Below are 18,473 nucleotides of genomic sequence, written 5' to 3' on the forward strand. Positions count from 1 at the left end.
CTTGCTTAACGTAAGAGCCACATAGAATAAACATCAGATGTTTGAGAGCCGCAAGACATGAACAAATACTACACACGTTTTTACTGGGAGATATGCAGCTTTGCTTTCTATTAACATTAAATGAGACTGCCCAAAATAATAACAAAAGAGATAAAAGCAGATATTGATAATGATACTTATTTGTCCAATGATATTTGTTTGCTAATGATATTTAGCTTCCCCAGCTGCCCTGCCAGGAGCCGCACAATAGGTGTGAAAGAGCCGCGTGCGGCTCCTGAGCCACAGTTCGGCCACCCCTGCCCTAGATGGAGAGGCAAGGTGGGTGAAATATATTGGGTTCGACACGTGTTAGTGGTCAGCTCATGCCTTATTGTGATAACAGCTCAAGACTAAAAGACACCTTAGCAGGGATCAGAGCCCTGCTTGTAAGCCCGTAAAACGGCACACCCATCACACCACACTCCGCACAATAGGCTGTTTACAGAGGCATTTCTGGGTGGTAGGCCCATACCAGGACCCTCGCCGTCCATTGTTCTGTGGCCCCAAGCTGGGCCTGTTCAGGCGAGGCTTAGTACACAACAGTGGGCGTGGTCCGTGTTGCGGGCAGGAGGCCAAGCGGAGTGCAGAGGCCAGGGGCCCTGGAGGACCAGGGGCAGGGAGGGCCCGGGAGCCCTCTGACTGACCGGCTCTCCCCGTGGCCCGTGGGGCTGGGAAGAGGTGGCCGCTTGGGGCCTTCTGGTGAGTGATGGATCGAGCGAGTAAATCTTTGTGCTGCCCCCCCCTCCTCTCCGCAGGGGTCCTCTGCCTCCTTAATAAGCGAGGGACGCCTGCAGACCCCACTGCTGGGCCATGGCCGGTTGCTTCCGAGCGGGGAGGCTCTTCCCCAGGCGCAACCTCAGCGCTGCTGCCATGCGCCAGGAACGCCTTCGTCCATCGTATGGCTGTTTCGACAGACTGTTGCGGTGTGCCTCTTCAGGTGGGAGCCAAGAGCCACTTTCCTTCTCAGTACCGCAGCGGGCGTAGCGAGGATCCTGTAAGCTCTGCACATGAGAGGCATCCTGTCGTTCCCTGGGACCAGGGCATTGTCAAGAGCGGCGGGAGGGCGAGGGTCTGTGGGGGGCGTGTCTTGTTTGCCCCCTCAGGGTGTGTGAGGACCCCAGCCTTGCGTCTCTTCCCATTTCTGCCTCTCTCTTTTGCCTCCAGCCGGGCTGCTCCCCCCCCCCCATTGCCCCGGTCTCTTGGATTTGCTGGCTCCACTCGGTTGGCTCCCAGTGAACACTGAGGAGGAGGACGAGGAGCAACAGACTGTCTGGCCTCAAACCATCAAACCAGTGAAAAGTACGCAGACGGAGAGTGATTTCAGCAAGCGTACTTTATTCAGTCAGGAACAAGACAGCTTTGGCCGGCTCGCAGGCCGGCTTATATTCCCCAAGAAACCGCCACCCAAAACACCCCCCCACTTCCCAATAGGTTATTTGCAGTGGGCGAGAGTCCCATTGGCTTCTCGGCCAGGAACCCAGCCCCCTGATTGGAGCGGGCTAGGATCCGCATAGTCCATTGTCTCTTGGAGTGAAGCTCCACAGTTGTCCCTGGACATGTCTGGACTTGTCTGGCCTCAAACCATCTTTGTGGTGCTGCCTGCAGGTTTCGCATCTGCCCAGTCACTTTCCCGCCAGCTTCCAAGTGCCTCTGGCTTGTGGGGCAATTTGCTGCTTCTGGACCCCCAAGATAGATCAAGAGGGGCGGCCGGGTCAGTCTGTCTGCAGCAGCGGAAAAGAGCCAGAGAGTCCAGGAGCACCTTCCAGTCTAACCGAATCTGTGGCAGGGGAGGCGCTTCCGTGGGCCACGGCTCACTTCTTCAGATACCAAGAGCGCCCTGTTGCTAGAAAAATGCCACGCGATTCCTTCTGCCGAGGCCCGCTGGTGCCTCTGTTGAAACAGCGAGGTCTCCTGTGGCTCACTGGCAGCACCTTTTATAGAACAGAGACCACTTCCTCAGAAGCACCAGTTCAGTTAGAGGTACAGATGCTCTGGCCACAGAGGAAAAGAGAAGTAACCGTTAGAACGTTTGCACACATCTATATATATATATATATATATGCAAGCAGGGAACTCACAAGGTCATTGTGGGAGGAGGCATCTCATTTCCCCATTTCCCCTCTCCCGCTGTTTCTTCTTTCCTCCCCCCTCAGCACACCCCCCCCCCGGTAGCCTTCCCCCTTTCCCTGCTTCCTTCTCTTCTTCCCATCTACGGTTCATAGAACTATAGAATGTTAGAGTGGGAAGGGACCTTGCAGGTCATCTAGTCCAACCCCCTCTGCACTCTGCAGCCCTGGGTTGGGAAATTCCTGGAGGTGGGTTTGGGGAGGGGAGGGGCCTCAGCAGGGTAGAATGCCATGGAGCCCACCCACCAAAGCAGGCCTTTTCCCCCAGGGGGACTGATCTCTGTCGCCTGGAGATCAGTGGTAAGAGCGGGAGCTCTCCAGGCGTCTCCTGGAGGCTGGCAACCCAATCCTCACCCATGAGCCCATCCACCTTTATTTGCCCCACGGTCTTCAAGGAGCAAGAGTTGCCTGCTGGCCCTTGGGCCTGGGCTGGTTGTCGCCGCTGGGGAAACGGGATCAGGCAATTTCTCAGAATATTTCCCTATTCAAATTGAGATAAGCAATTTAAGTATTTAAATACGGGTAGCAAAAGAATTCAGGGGTGTATTAACTGTGGTACAGTTTGGGAGTAATTTAAGGCCTATATGAGATGGTTTCTGATTTCACACCAGGCTTATTGGACTAAGAATAATGATAAAGTTTGGTTAGAGGTTAGTCTGTCGGGGGAAAAACATATAAAAGAAAAAGTTCTGAACAAGAAGGACTGGAGTTGGTAATGTTAAGAAATAAAGCTCAATGCTAAGAAATAACTTTAAAACTAATGGATGCTGCTGTAACTTCTAAAACACTTCTAAGAGGGAAACAATTGCTGCTTGAGTATGGGAACAAATCAGGAAATTAGCTAATCTTCTCACAGATAAATCAATGACTTACTGAGTCCCACAGATAATATATTCAGGAAACAGGCTAGATTCACCAGATCTGATTGCAGAAGACTTTGGGAGGTTTTTTTCAAGCTTGTATGCCGCTGAGCCAGCGGATAAGGTGGAGAGGCACAGATTTTTTTTCACTTATCAGAATACCTCATATCTTAGAAGATCATGGTCAATATTTGTAAAGACCAGTTCGATTGGAGGAAATTAAGTTAGCTATTAGAAATCTCAAAATGGGCAAATGTCCTGGACCTGATGGCTTGGTAAATGAATTCTGCATAACCTTTGTAGAAAAATTGGCTCTAATTCTATTGAAACTATAGTCCTCCGTGGTTTTGGGAAACTTATTAGGATGCTTATATTACATTAGTTCCTAAAAAAGGGAAGGATACTTCCAGGTTGTCTGCATGTAGGCTAACGTCTTTGCTTAATAGCACAAAGTTTGAGTCCAGTTGGCACCTTTAAGACGAACAACGTTTTAAAGGTGCCTGACTGGACTCAAATATTGTTCTATCGCTTCAGGCCAACACAGCTACCCACCTGACTCTTATCTTCTTTTCTTAATGTGGACTGTAAAATATTAACTTCAATAATAGCTAACATTTTAAAAGATTTTGAACAATTACATTTTTTGGCAAACAGTTAAATGTTGGGTAGTATCAGAAGATTAATTAAGCTGATCAGTTTTACAGATCAACAACAGTTTTCTGCAGCATTTTACCTTGTGGACCTGGGAAAACGTTTGGGATTTTTTGAGAGAGATGTTTAGGGCTTTTGGGATCGGTCCTAGCTTCTGGAGAGCCAGTTTGGTGTAGCGGTTAAGTGGGCGGACTCTAATCTGGGAGAACCGGGTTTGATTCCCCACTCCTCCACTTGCACCTGCTGATGTGACCTTGGGTCAGTCACAAGCTCTGGCACAGCTGTCCTTGAAAAAGAGCCGTTTGTGTCAGAGCTCTCTCAGCCCCACCCACCTCACAGGGTGTCTGTTGTGGGGAGGGGAAGGGAAAGGAGTTTGTCAGCCACTCTGAGACTCCGAGTGAAGGGTAGGGTATAAATTCAATCTCTCTTCTTCTTCTTCTTCTTGTGTAGTGGTTAGGTGCACGGGCTCTAATCTGGGAGAGCTGCATTTGAATCCCCACTCCTTCACTTGCACCCACTGGTGTAACCTTGGGCAAGCCATAGTTCTGACAAGAGCTGTCCTGGAAAAAGCAGTCCTTGAAAGAGCTCTCTCAGCCCCACCCACCTCACAGGGTGTCTGTTGTGGGGAGGGGAAGGGAAAGGAGTTTGTCAGCCGCTCTGAGACTCCAAGTAAAGGGCGGGGTATAAATCCAATCTCTTCTTCTCGCTTCTTCTGTAAATGGATTGATTTGCTGTATGCATAGGTTAGTTTCTTGGGACATCTCAGTTTTGTTTGTCCCAGAGGGTGAGAGAGGGATGCGTTGATGTGTTAAGAAATGGATCTCTGGTAGATGATCTTGGTTGGGCAGAATTGCTGCTTTCAAGATGAAGATTTTGGCAAAGGCGGTGGTTTTATTCTTGATGTTACCATTATCTGTATCCCAGGAGGTGTTGGAAAAAATGCAGTCAATATTTGATAAATGTATATGGGGTCCATAGTACAATTTATGTGTGCATCCCAAGCAAAAGGGGTTTAGCCATTCCCTGTATTGTTAGATATTATCATTCAGCTTTATTGATTGCACTAATAAATTGGTTTTGGGAGATAAGGATCAACATTTGAGAGTTGGGACAGAGATAAATATCAATTTCCTTAGACAGATGGATATGACAAAGAAAAATTAGAGGGTTGTATCTTTTAAAAACCCTATAAGAGATGTATTAAATGACAACTGGGACAGATGCTTTAACAGTTTGGGACAGAAGGACAGTATAATAATGCCCCTGTATAAATCGATGTTGCGGCCTCATTTGGAGTACTGTGTGCAATTCTGGTCTCCACACCCCAGAAAGGATATTATAGCATTGGAGAAAGTGCAGATAAGGGCAAAGGGTTGGAACACTTTCCTTATGAAGAAAGGTCAAAGCGGAGCTTCTGGTGGGTGGATCGGCGATGGCGGTCGCTCTCCTCGATGCCCGAGGAGGCGACTAGCACACCTTCGGCTTGGAGGGGTGCCACCTCAAGTGGCACCCCCACTGAGCCATTGTGAAGGGTTCCGGGCCAGGGGGCTTTTGAGGGTTAGCCTCTTCGACGGCTTGAGTCATTGTGAAGGGTTCCAGGCCAGGGGGCTTTTGAGGGTTAGCCTCTTCGACGGCTTGATGCCGGAGAATAGAGGCTTTCCCCCGCCCTGATGGTCCAGCCGATGGGTGACCTTAGGGTACAAGCCAATCTAACCGGGACAAGCGCAGGAGATCGAGTGGAATAGCGTATGAAGAGAGCGGGGTCAAGATATGACCAACAATGAATGTGAGTTTGAATTAAATGGACTATTTCTCTAAAACGGATCCCCCCCCCCGTGGGAAAAACGGAGCGCAAGGAGGGACGCCTCCTAAGCGCTTGAGCAGATTAACGAAGCAAAGGGGGGGGAGGGGAAAGAAACAGCAATTTGTTTTGAGAGACTTACTTGAGCACCGATACTGAACCGACGAGTCTTTCAAGCTCTGGCAAAGCGGTTTTGAACTGTAAACAAAGTGGGAACATGGAGAAGATGAAGATAAGAGTGACAGATGTGGAAGTTAAACAAAAACTGCAGGAGAATCGTTTGTTACAGCTGCAAATGGATAAAGCCAACATATTTCTCAGATTTCAGGGAGTGCCTGAAAATGAAAAAGAAGATTTGAAGAAGACTCTGGGTGAGATCATCGCCCCAGTAACAGGCTTACCAGCAGATGAAATAGTCAAAGATATGGAGACTGCCTATCGGGCATACTCCAATTACATTAAAAAAAACCAGCCTGCCAGGGGAGATTGTGGTCAAGTTTGCAAGAAGACAAACCAGAGATGCAATATTAAAGGCAACTTCGGCAAATCCACTGAAATGTGGGAATTTAACTGTTAAGACTTTAAAAGATATCCCATTTGAAATTCGTCAAAAGAGGAAGAGCTACAAGGAATTAATCTCATTTCTTCAGACAAATGGAATACAGTACAGGTGGGCGAATCCTGAAGGTGTCATCTTTAAAATCAATGATAAAAGAGAGAAGATTGACTCCATCTTTAAAGCAAAGGAATTTCTGAGATGACAGCTGGGGTCAAGGGAAGAACTTAAAGAAGAAGAAACAAAGTCAAGTGACTCTGCCACCTCTGGAACGGATGAGGACTCTGTGGGTGAAGCGGGAGCAAGTAAAACTGTGTATGATTTTTGAGAGAGAAAGCAGAAGTAAGGGCAGAAGGACTCTTGAAATGGCCCTTTGAAGTAAAGAAGATGCTCAAGAAGTGTTCTCAAAATAACTAACTTACTAATATTGAAGCAGTAGTTAAAAAAAAAAGCTCACGAATATATTGTTATACTAACACGTATTAACTTACATATAGATTAACATGGATATGATCTCCTACTCTTGGGTTTTTAGTTAGTGTGGGTATCTTTCCTTTATCCCTAGTTGTAGTCCCTCCCTTTATTTTCTGTTGTAGTTATATATAGTCTTATGAAAAAATAATAAAATTACCCTCTCAGGGGTTTAAAAAAGAAAGAAAGAAAGGTCAAAGCGCTTGGGACTCTTTAGCGTGGAGAAACGACGACTGAGGGGAGACATGATTGAGGTTTATAAGATGATGCATGGGAAATAGCAGGTAGAGAAAGAGGTACTTTTCTCCCTTTCTCACAATACGAGAACTCCTTATGGGCACTCCATGAAATTGCTGAGCGGTCGGGTTAGAACGGATAAAAGGAAGTACTTCTTCACCCAAAGAGTGATTAACACATGGAATTCACTGCCACAGGAGGAGGAGGTGGCTACAAGCATGGGCAGCTTCAAGAGGGAATTAGATAAGCATATGGAGCAGAGGTCCCTCGGTGGCTATTAGCCACAAGGTACACTCTCGGCCTGGGGCAAGGGATGCTCTGTATTCTTGGTGCTTGCGGGGGGGGGGGACAACAGTGGGAGGGCTCCTAGTGGCCTGGCCCCACTGCTGGACCTCCTGATGGCACCTGGTATTTCTGGCCACTGTGTGACACAGAGTGTGGGACTGGATGGGCCACTGGCCTGATCCAACATTGGCTTCTCTTATGTTCTTAAAGAGTGTGATACTGTGTTTATTGTAATAAAGGTATTTTTAATAAAATTTTTTTTAAAAAGGATTGTCTAGTGCTGCAAATTGTCTTACATAAAAGTTTTCATATGACACGTTTTGAGTAAAATGTTGTGTTTTATTTTAACTCATTTGAAAGGGAAAAAAGATCATAGGGTTTTTTTTAGTGTTGCCCCAAATTCCTCGGACATTTTCATCCTGCATGTCTAGAGTGAGTAAAGTGCTCTACTCAAGACAAAATACTTGATAGGAGTCCCCACACACACACACACACAGTGCTCAACAAAATTTCCCGGTCCTTCCGTTGGAAAAACTGAAGGTCCCACGACTTTCAGATGCCGTACACTTTGAATGCGGAAAACCTTGCCGTAAGAAGCATTTCACTCATTCGAAAAGAGAAGAGATTTAAAGAAAGTTTCTTTTCTTCCAGTTCTCCAGTTTTTTAATCAGAAAAAAATGGAATGAAGTCCTCTGGGGAAAATGGGGGGGGAGTCCTCTTTCCCCCGATTAATTTCCCTATCCTCCCCCCCCCCCCCCCCTTCCCTTTTGACAAAAAGATTGGGTCGAGGTTGGGTTGCTGTGATGCCCAGAGGACTGTTAGGGGAGGGAGTCTGGGAGGCGCCGCAGGGCCAGGAGAGAGAGAGAGAGAGAGCGCCCTGAGGCTGCGTTAAACCTGGAGAGATGAGGGCAGGAGTTCATGTAGCAGCTCTCTGCCCCACCGACATGCCGTGCAGTCAGAAGGACAGTGCTGGATGCGTCCTAGGAGCGCCTCCGGCCTTCCCGCAGACCTGGGCTGCTCCTGGCTGCCAGGGGCTGCTTCGTGGTGCCCTTGAGAGAGGGCTGGTGCAGCCAGGGCCCCCTCTGCTTCCTCCTCCTGGCGTCTCGCCCGCCTCGGCCAAGGTGGGTACTACGGTGTGCCCGGCTTGCCCCTCCGCCTCCTCTCGTCTGACTCGTTCTCTCTTCTCTGCAGAGGAAGAAAGGCACCTGCGCGCAAACAACCGGCTCTTCAACCTGCAGTTCGAATATGCTGTGAGTACAGCGGAGCGAGGGGCTTGCTGCGGCAGGGAAGTCTGACTGCCCTTGCGGGGGGTGGGGGGCGGATTCCCTTGGTCTGGGCTGGAATTCTTTCAGTGACTCTGGCCTGCTCTGGACTCCTGGAAGTTGGCAAAGAAACTGTTGACAAGGAATGTCAAACAAACCCCAAACTTGGTGAGGTGCTGGGCGGTGGCGGGGAGAGGCGGGGGGGAGGGAGAGTGCTCCTCAGCTGTTGTGTCCAGAGCCCCACACGCGCTCTGGGCGTCCTCTTCTGAAGCCCCACCTCAGCCGTTGGGTTGGCTGGGTGGAGAGAGCGGAGGCTGGGAGCCCTTTGGAGCGGGCCGGTTTGGGCCCAGTCGGCTGGCCCGCTCTCAGCCGACCAGGAGGGGTGAGGTTGTCGGTCTGGGCGGGCATGGGCCCCTTGGCTCCAGCCCTGCAGTGAAGAGGGTGCTGTGCCGAGCCCGGCCCCTTCCGGGAAGCAGCCGCCCGTAGGTTGGTTTGCATCCTGCTTTCTTGGAATCGACCTGGCTGTTCTCTGCTGTGGGGGGCTGCCCACCCACGCCTGTCATCTAATCTGTGATCAGGCAGTGCTCCAGTGATGTGGCTTCTGCCTCTGCGGCTTCACCGTCTGAACATCCTGCAGAGATTTGGTTGTGCGCCGAGAGATTGCTCAGGGGCCCAGAGCTCCCAGTGGTCATGGGAGGGGGCAGTAAGTAGCGCACATCCTTGGCGCTGAGCCCACTGAATGGCACCGGCGCTCAAGAGTGGCCAGCCGGGAGGCCATATCAGAGGTTTTGGATTCCGCTTCCCACGGGTGATTCTGGTGCATCAGTTCTGTGCCTTCTGGCCAGGCCTGTAGCCACAGTGGGGGCCCCCAGGGCCCGGCCCCCTGACTTCTTCCCAAGGCCCCACAACTTTTGGAGAGGAGTGGGGGGAGGCTGCACATGTCTGGACTCGGCTTGGAGAAGTGGAGGCCGTGTGTGGATTTCCGTGCCCCCCCCCGACTTTTTGAAAGGCCCCCCCCAAATGAAAAAACCCTGGCTATGGGCCTGCTTCTGGCCCTGCTGCCGCAGAGTTCCCCCTTGCTGGGGCAGCAGCCCTCTGGGATCCTGCTGCTGAGGCACGGCCTGCAGAAGGTGCCTGAGAGAGAGAGAGAGAGAGGCTTGGCCTAGCCGGGGACGCCGAAGGTTGCAGCCTGCCTGCTTCCCACAGCCCTGGAAAGGACGCTGGGTGGTTCTACCTGCTGCAGAGCTGCCAGGCCCAAAGGAAGCCTCTGCTGGGGGCCTCAGAGCCCCTCACCACGACAGGGGTGGGAATGGAGCCTGTGGGCACGGCAAGCAGGGGCCGACTTGGGCTGGCCCCTGTTGGGTGGCCGTTTAGCAGCCATCCCTGGATCATGTGTGCTGCTTTGGACTCCCTGCGGCATCACAAAGCTCTCTCCTCCAGACGTGAAAGTCCTTCGCACACTGCTGGGGCTGCCGACTCAGGGTTGCGTGGTGTGGTGGTGATGAGTGGCGGACTCTGATCTGGAGAATCGGGTTTGATTCCCCACTCCTCCTCACCGTGAAGCCTGCTGGGTGGCCTTGGGCCAGTCACAGTTCGCTCAGAACTCTCTCAACCCCACTTATTTCACGGGGCGTCTGTTGGGGGGAGAGGAAGAGAAAGGCGATGGTAAGCGGCTTTGAGATTCCTCAGGGCAGAGAAGAGCAGGGTATGAAAGCCAACTATTCATTTTCTGTCCTGCTCAGTGCCACTCCCCCCCCTTCTTTTGCAGGATCATGTATAGGGATGGGCATGTATATGGTTCGTGTCAGTTTGTGCTTCGTGGCCCCACAAACCGCTGTCCCTTTAAACAGGGTTTGCAGAGAGCCCGAAAAACAGCTGGCGACAAGGGATCAGCCTACTCCTCGCTGCTCAGCTGTTTCAGGCTGTCTTATTTTATTTATTTATTTATTTATTATTTATATTTATACCCCGCCCTCCCCGGAGGTTCAGGGCGGCTTGTGCTGTCCCTTTAAAGTTTAAAGGGAGTGTACAAGAAAGCCTGAATAACAGGTGAGTGGCCAGGAGTGGCTTTTTGCAGCTTCCATGGGGAATAGAAAACAGGGGTTTAAAGGGATTCGGAGTCCCTTTAACCCTCTGCTTTCTGCTCTACCCACTAACTACTTTAAAAGTTTGCTGGAGTTTTTGACGGTAAACCTGTCGTGAACTTTGGTTCGCGAACTAGGAACAGGGCAAAATTTGTGACAGATTTTGCCTTGTGGTTCGGTTCGTGCCCATCCCTAATCATGTAGGCCTTGAAGGAAACGTCACCCTGCATTGTTAGCAAATGCCCCTTCCTCCCTTTGCGTTAGACTTGCTGGGCCATAAGCCTTTGGTTCGGGTGCTGATCTTGCGGTGCAGGAGCCGCGGCAGAGCCCTCGCCGGCAGCCACACAGCCAGGCAGGGCCGCCAGTGCCAGGCAAGTGGTGGGAAACGGGCTGACTCAAGGCCATTTCCCTTCTGATCTCAGCCTCTGCATTGTTTGCTCCTTTGTCTTTCCCCAGAGAAACTCCATCAAGACCGCCAAGTACAACTTGTTCACCTTCCTGCCTCTCAACCTCTTTGAGCAGTTCCAGAGGATTGCCAACGCCTACTTCCTCTTCCTTCTCATTTTACAGGTAGAGGAAACGCCTTTCCTTACCCAACTGTGAGAGGGTCCTGAGGTCGGCCCAAGGGGTCAGGAGGGGGTTCTGTTTTGAAAGAGCAGTTTTGTGGCTGGTGGTAGTCTCATGGCGCCCTGAATCTGCAGCAGTGCATGTGGGTACGGGAGCAGAAAAGGTCCTCGGGACACAGAATCATAGAATCACAGAGTCGGGAGGGAGCCACACAGGCCACCTAGTCTGCTCAGTGCAGGACCAGCCCCCTAGAGCATCCCTGACCAGGGTTTGTCCAGACGCTGCTTGAAGACTGCCAGGGAGGGGGAGGCTCACCACCTCCCCAGGCCGCCCATTCCACTGTGGCACAACTCTGCCTGTAGAAAAAGCTTTCCCTAAGATACAGCCATGGAGCTGCGGTGGCTCAAGTGGTTAAGATGCTGACCTGCAGGCTGTGGAAGGTCAGTAGTTCCGCAGTTCGAGACCCGAGTGTGCCGCATGACAGAGTGAGCTCCCGTCTCTAGTTCCAGCTCCTGCCAACCTAGCAGTTCGAAAGCAAGAAATTGCAAGTAGATAATAGGTACCACTTTGGTGGGAAGGTAACAGCGTTACGTGCACCTTGGTGTTTAGTCATGCCGGCCACATGACCATGGAAACATCTTCGGACAGCGCTGGCTCTTCGGCTTGGAAACGGAGATGAGCACCACAACCCTAGAGTCGGACTCGACTGGCTTTCCAGCAAGGGAACCTTTACCTTTACCTTAAGATACAGCCGGTACCTTCCCGCCCTGAATTTAAACCCATGATTGCTGCCAACAGGAACAGTTCCCTGCCCTCCTCTTAAGTGACCGCCCTTCAGATAATCAAAGAGAGCAATCACGTCCCCCCTCAACCTCCTCTTCTCCAGTCTGAACATTCCCAAGTCCCTCAGCCTTTCCTTGTAGGGCTTGGTGTCCCCTGAGAGGGTTTGGATCCAAGTCTTATGAGGAAAGGCTGAGAGAGTTGGGTCTGTTTAGCCTGGGAAAGAGAAGGCTTAGAGGGGACACGATTGCAGTCTTCAAGTATCTGAAGGGCTGCCCTGTAGAAGATGGAGCGGATCTAGTCTCTCTTGCTTCGGATTGCAAGACTAGATTGAATGGGTGGAAATTACAAGGGAGTCGTTACCGGCTAAATATCAGGAGAAACTTCCTAACTGTAAGGGTGGTTGAGCAGTGGAACAGTCTGCCTCGGGAGGGGGCGGAGGCTCCTTCGCTGGACGTCTTCAAGCGGCTGGACGACCCTCTTTCGGGTAATCGGGTATGTTGTAGGGCCCTCTTTCGGCTGTGCTCCTGCAGAGTGCAGGGGGCTGGACTGGATGACCTGCAAGGTCCCTTCCCACTCTCACATTCTATGATTCTATGATCTGCTTGTGGGGTTTCCCCACCCCCACCGCTTACCCTGTACAGCTTCAGGGAAGGGGTTTCCCCACACGGCATTCTTGCTGTGGCGTGGGTTTCTCTCGTGGGGTGAAGGTGGGCGTGGGTGCATTGGGCCCAGGAGGCTCCTCCCCTGCAGACCCTTCGCTTCAGCCCCCGCTGCTGGCCTGGTGGTGGTGCCTGTGTCCAGACGGCCCCCCTGCGCTCCTCGTGAAGGGGGTGGGGTAGGGCTTGCACTGGAGACGCTGGCCGTGGCCAGCAAAGGAGAAGAGAGCCAGACGGGGTGCAGAGGGGGTTGTGTGGCCCTCGGGGCGCTGTCGCGGATGGCCTGTGCTTGAGTGACCCCCCCCCAAAAAAAAGCACTGGGGAGGAATCAGAGGAGCAAGTGGCCAGTCATCGGGAGCAGTAGTAGTAGAGTGTGGTCAGCTTTGACTCCTTGCAGGCAATACTGCAGTTGAACCCGCCGGGGCGGGGGTGGAGGGTGGGCAGGGCGAGCCCATTGCGATGCACGTGCCGATGCGCCCGGAAGCCATGTTGACTGCCTCTCCCCCCCCCCCCCCCCCGCTTCTGCTCCTGCAGCTGATCCCGCAGATCTCCTCCCTCTCCTGGTTCACCACGGTGGTCCCCTTGGTCTTGGTGCTGGCCGTGTCTGCCGCGAAGGACGCCATCGACGACTTTGTAAGCCACCCGGTCCCGGAAGGAAACGTTTCCCTTTCTCAGCTGGCGACTGACAGCCCAGCCTCTGAGCCCAGCGGGCCTGGGAGGGGCAGCCCGAAGGGGGTGGCAGGTTGGCCGTCTCTGCTGCTGCTGCCCTGGTCCTGGTCCTGGCCAGGGGACTGGCTGCACAGCAACTGACCAAAACACCCGTGCCCACTGGGAAAACCGGTCACCAGGCAGCCAGTGGAAGAGCTGCCCCAGGGAGAAAGGTCCCATCAGGGAAGCTTCCTCCGGTCACAATGGCTCAGAACTGGGGAGGGGAGAGGGAGGCCCCGGGGGGGGGGGGGGGGGGAGCAGCAGACCAGGAGAGGTGGGGGCCTCCACGCAGCAGCGGCCTTCAGAGGCCGGGTGCCGTGAGGTTGACTGCAAGCTAGCGGGGTGCTGCGAACGCCAAATCCAGCCTCGCCCGAGGGGAGGGAGTGGCCAGTTTGCAGTAGCTCAGTGGGCCATGGTGGGAAGAGGGCTTGCCCGCTAACCGCACTCTGAGGTGACCTGGGAAGCCCCTTCTGCAGGATGCTGTGGGTCTCCGTAGGCCTTGCAGACAGACATGAGCCAAAGGGGCCGTAGAATCATAGAGAGTTGGAAGGGCCCATAGAGACCATCTAGTCCAACCCCCTGCCGCCCGATGCAGGACCAGCCTACAGCATCTCTGACAAATATTCGCCCAGCCTCTTCTTGAAGGCTGCCACTGAAGGGGAGCTAAAACCACCTCCCCAGGCAGCTGATCCCACCTTTGAACCACTCTGACCGTGAAAAAGTTCTTCCTAATATCCAGCCGATACCTTTCTGCATGTCATTTCAACCCGTTGCTTCGGGTCCTGTCCTCTGCTGCCAACTGGAACAGCTCCTTGCCCTCCTCCTCCACATGACAGCCTTTCAAATATCTAAAGAGAGCAATCCTGTCCCCCCTCAGTCTCCTCTTCTCCAAACTAAACATTCCCAGGGCCCTTAGCCTTTCCTCATAGGGCTCAGTCTCCAGACTCCTGATCATCCTCATCGCTCTCTCCTGCACTCTTTTGATTTTGTCCACATCCTTTTTGTGGAAGTGAGGCCCCCAGAACTGCATGCAGTAGAATCACAGAATGTAGAGTTGGAAGGGATCTTGCAGGTCATCTAGTCCAACCCCTTGCACTCTGCAGGAGCATAGCCGAAAGATAGCCGTACAACATACCCAAAAGGTGCGGCCTGACCAAGGCAGTATACAGAGGGACCTCCTGCGATTTCGATGCTATGGCCTTTTTATTTATTTATATATTTAATTTATTTTATTTTATTTTTATCCCGCCCTCCCGCCAAAGCGGCTCAGGGCGGCTTACAACAATAAAACCAGCAAACAATACCTCTAAAACAATCTATACAATACATTAAAATCGAATTTTACATACAACCCAAGACCAGTGTTCCCTCTAAACTGAGTTAGTGTGAGTTGGCTCACAGTTTTTTAGCCTCTGGCTCAAACATTTTTGTCTTCGCTCAGGAAGGAGGGCTCCAGAGCAAACTAATTTATGCAGTAGCCAAATCGCTCACTCACAACTTTAATGCCAGCAGCTTACAAAGTAGGATTTTTGTTCACAAGACTCCACAGCTTAGAGGGATCACTGCTCCAGAGCAAACAAATTTATGCAGTAGCCAAATCACTTGCTCGCAACTTTAATGCCTGGAGCTCACAAGACTCCACAGCTGGATTTGCCTTTTTTGCCACCGCACCACACTGACTGCTCACACTGTCTCGGGTAGCCCGCTCAAACCCTGCTCCCAGGCCTTTTGGGGAACTTGTGTGTGTGTGTGTGTGTGTTTGTGTGGTGGCGGGGGCGGGGTGTCCCTCCAGGCAGGCCGAGGAGAAGGCCTCCCCCAGGACTGCTGCCTTGGCCCTCTGCGAGGGGCCAGCGGAGTCCTCCCCGTCTCCGCCTGGTACCTTCGAGCCAGCCAGGGACAGGATTCCCAGGTCGAGCAGATGCCGGCGGCAGGCATTGTGTGCATTTGGTTGCCAACTCTGGTCTGGGGAATCCCTGGGGGTTTCAGGGTGGAGCCTGAGGAGGGGGGCGGGGTTTGGGGAGGGAAGGGAAGGGAGCCCCCGGAGGGTCTTGTGCCCCAGCACCCGTCCTCCAAAGCAGCCGTTTCCGCCAGAGGAACGGATCTCTGCTGTAAGTGTGGGAGAGCGCTAGATCCCACCTGGAGGTTGGCAACCCTAGATCCATGGGACGTTCCACCCTGGGGAAGAAGTGGGAGGGTCCGGCCCGAGCGCCTCACCCCAGTTTGCGTCTGTCTCCGTGTTTTCCAGAATCGACACCAAAGCGACAAGCAGGTCAACAACCGCCCTGTCCAGGTGCTGCTCAACGGCAGGTGAGGCCCGGCTGGACTCCTCCTGGGGGTCCAGCAACCCGAGGGTCTGGGGCACGGACTCCCACCTGTCGGTTGTGGGGCTGCTTCATTCACTTTCTCTGCAATGGGGACCCCCCAAGTGGCTTCCAGCCTTCCCCTCTCCTCCATCGTATCCCCACAACAACCCTGTGAGGCAGATCGGGCTGAGAGAGTGCGTGACTGCCCAGCGTCGCCCAGCCAGCTTTTGTAGTGGGGTTTCGAACCTGGGTCCAACAGAAGGAAGAAGATGGTTGCCCACCCCCTTTGGTCCCCACTGTGACAGAGCTGTGCTCACCCCATGGCTAACGATCCCCCCCAAAAAAATAAAGCTTGCGTTTCGAGTTAGACCCACCTTTCTCTGACATCCAAATCAAGGCATCATCAACAACGACATCATCGGAATCCTGCAGATGTGCGCGGGGGGTGTTTCTTTTTGTAAAACCCGGTTGTGTGTTGCCCAAACAGAGGATAAGGATCGGGGGGGGGGCGTAGCCCAGGCTTCCTCTTGCAAGGGTGTTTGGGAGGTCAGGGGGGGACCCCCCCCGGCCTCCCTCTCCCCCCTCACTGGGCCTTTTGCCGGTGTGGTTTCCCTCTTCCAGGCTGAAGGCCGAGTGCTGGCGGAATGTGGAGGTGGGGGACGTCATCAAGCTGGAGAAAAACAACTTTGTGACGGTGAGCAAGAGGCCGAGCTCGGGGGGGGGGGAGCTGCTGCTGGAGGGGCGGAACCGGGGGGGGCAGAGGGGTTTCCCGTGGGGGTGGGGGTGGTGGATTGTGGGTGTCTTTCCTTGGGCAGCTGTAGGCATGAACATAAGAACATCAGAGAAGCCAAATGTTGGGTCAGGCCAGTGGCTCATCCAGTCCAACACTCTGTGTCACACAGTGGCCAGAAATACCAGGTGCCATCAGGAGGTCCAGCAGTGGGGCCACAGGACACTAGGAGCCCTCCCACTGTTGACCCCCCCCCAAGCACCAAGAAGACAGAGCATCCCTTGCCCCAGCCCGAGAGTTCCTATCTATACCTTGTGGCTAATAGGGGCCACTGATGGCCTCTGCGCCATTTGCTTATCCAATTCCCTCTTGAAGCCGTCCATGCTTGTAGCTGCCACCACCTCCTATGGCAGTGAGTTCCATGTGTTCATCACTCTTTGGGTGCAGAAGGACTTCCATATTGCATATGGCAGATTTCCACACATTCCCCCCCGCCCTGCCTCCCTGTCGCTTGCAGTGGCCCACGGCACGGGGGTGGGGTGGGCTGGTTAGGTTTTTTGGGGGGGGAATCCACAGCAGCCATTTGGAGTTGTGGCAGCACCATGCCGTTATAGCAGTCTGTCTGCCAGGCCTTCTGTAGTCCCAGCCGGGGAGATCTGAACTTTGGGCTGTGCTGAGAGCCTGCCCAAAAGACGGGAGGGGAGACGGGAGAATGCACAGGGAGTGCACGGAAGCTTCCTCCTTTGCAGAGGCTTTGCCAATGGCCTCTGCTTTGTGTGCGGAAAGTCTGGTTAGAAGGACCAGGTGGGAGGGGGTGCAAAAGGCCCAAGACCCTGGGGAGCCCCTGCCGGTCTGAGGAGACAGAGGTGGGTGAGCCGACCCCGCGCCTGTGGGGCTGGGCCTCCAGGTTTCCAACGGCTGCCAAACAGAAGCCGCTTTCCAGACTTCCTATGGAGCTCCACCCTTGCGGGGACAACCGAGGACAACAGCTTCTCTCCCCTCCTGCGTCCCTGCAGTGCTGGGGGATGGAGAGGAGCCTCCTGGTCCCACCCAACGGGCACAAGCAGCCCAGCAGCCCACTGGCGAACCGGCTATTGGGGCCCAGGGGGAGGGGGTGAGAAGGCAGGTCCAGCCACCATGGGTGCTTGAGCCTCTTGCTTCTGCGTGTGGAAGAAGATGCCTCCAGAGCCATTGGTAAATCGCTTACCGGCTCCACATCAGATTATTGACTTCTTCTGCTTGTAATTTATGGTAATAATTGTATAGTTCATGTAACAATGTGCGCCCTGATCCAGTGAGGGAAGCGTGTGTGCCTCCGGCATGGGCGTAGCCAAAGCGGAAGCACACCTGGATGCGCAGCCCCACCTGCCTGCCCTCCACCTCACCTGTGGGCAGAAACGAGGGAGGGGGAGGGGCATGTGGGGAAGGAGCCACCTCCCTCGGCCTGACTCTCGCCGCTCTCCCCGTCCTCGCAGGCCGACTTGCTCTTGCTGTCCAGCAGCGAGCCCCACAGCCTGATCTACATCGAGACGGCTGAACTGGATGGGTGAGTCTGCACTGCCTTTGCCATGGCGAGAACCGCTGGGCAGGCCCAGAAATCAGGGGCTAGGCCAGTGGTGGGCAAACTCATTAGTCAAGAGAGCCAAATATCAACAGTACAATGATTGAAATTTATTTTGAGAGCCAAATTTTTTAAACTTAAACTATATAGGTAGGTACATTGTTATTAACTTAATTAGGGTACTCCTAAACTGGCCTTTGCTAAAAATGTCCTCAGTCTGATTGAGGTACGTTCGCTGAGGTCGACCCCTTTCAACTCTCCCGTCCACACTCGTCTTGTATACTTGTTTAGTCTCCTTTCGTTCATCCTCTCTATATGTCCAAAGTATCCATAAAATTAAATCATGACAATGACTGACAAACACTAATGTGAACAATGGCCTTGCATCTCCTTGGAAAGTTTGGGCAAGTCAGGTTTGTATGTTGTTTTTAATTTTAGGCACACTCTAGAGAGCATCAATATGTATGGCCTCGCTGGACCAGATTCAAGGTTCTTAGCTAGCAGCTAGCATTCTGTTCCCAACTGCAGCCTTCCAGAGGCCTCTGGAAGCTCAAAGAGCTGTTTGCCCTCCCCCATTCTCTCAACAGCATTTAATATTAAGAGGTTCAGTGTCCCTGAACACAAGCTTGATTAAGTTCACAATATATTTCATCTCTACGGGTTCCCCCCAAAAAAACCTTCCCACCCACATCTTGTGGCAGTGGCTTTCACAAGTTAATTGGGCGGGGGGGGGCAGTTTTCAGAGGCCCGCAACAGTCATCCTTCCTACCCAGCTCAACTGTTTCAAGCACGC

The 18,473-nt window shown here is 53.0% G+C and overlaps 1 protein-coding gene across 1 annotated transcript in view; it reads left to right on the forward strand.

Moving 5' to 3' along the window:
• The window catches only part of LOC107106632 (phospholipid-transporting ATPase ID-like), a gene marked incomplete at its 3' end in the record, with an annotated part of 44,029 nt that overhangs the window by 14,008 nt on the left and 11,548 nt on the right, over positions 1–18,473 (forward strand). Inside the window, exons 3-8 of the mRNA XM_015406813.1 lie at positions 8,218–8,276; positions 10,829–10,942; positions 12,913–13,011; positions 15,332–15,393; positions 16,011–16,083; positions 17,595–17,665. Coding sequence (XP_015262299.1) covers positions 8,218–8,276; positions 10,829–10,942; positions 12,913–13,011; positions 15,332–15,393; positions 16,011–16,083; positions 17,595–17,665 — 478 coding nt within the window. The remainder of the gene's footprint in view (positions 1–8,217; positions 8,277–10,828; positions 10,943–12,912; positions 13,012–15,331; positions 15,394–16,010; positions 16,084–17,594; positions 17,666–18,473) is intronic.

Source organism: Gekko japonicus, unplaced genomic scaffold (genome assembly GCF_001447785.1).
Source record: "Gekko japonicus isolate JY-2015 unplaced genomic scaffold, Gekko_japonicus_V1.1 scaffold765, whole genome shotgun sequence".
Classification (NCBI taxonomy): domain Eukaryota; kingdom Metazoa; phylum Chordata; class Lepidosauria; order Squamata; family Gekkonidae; genus Gekko; species Gekko japonicus.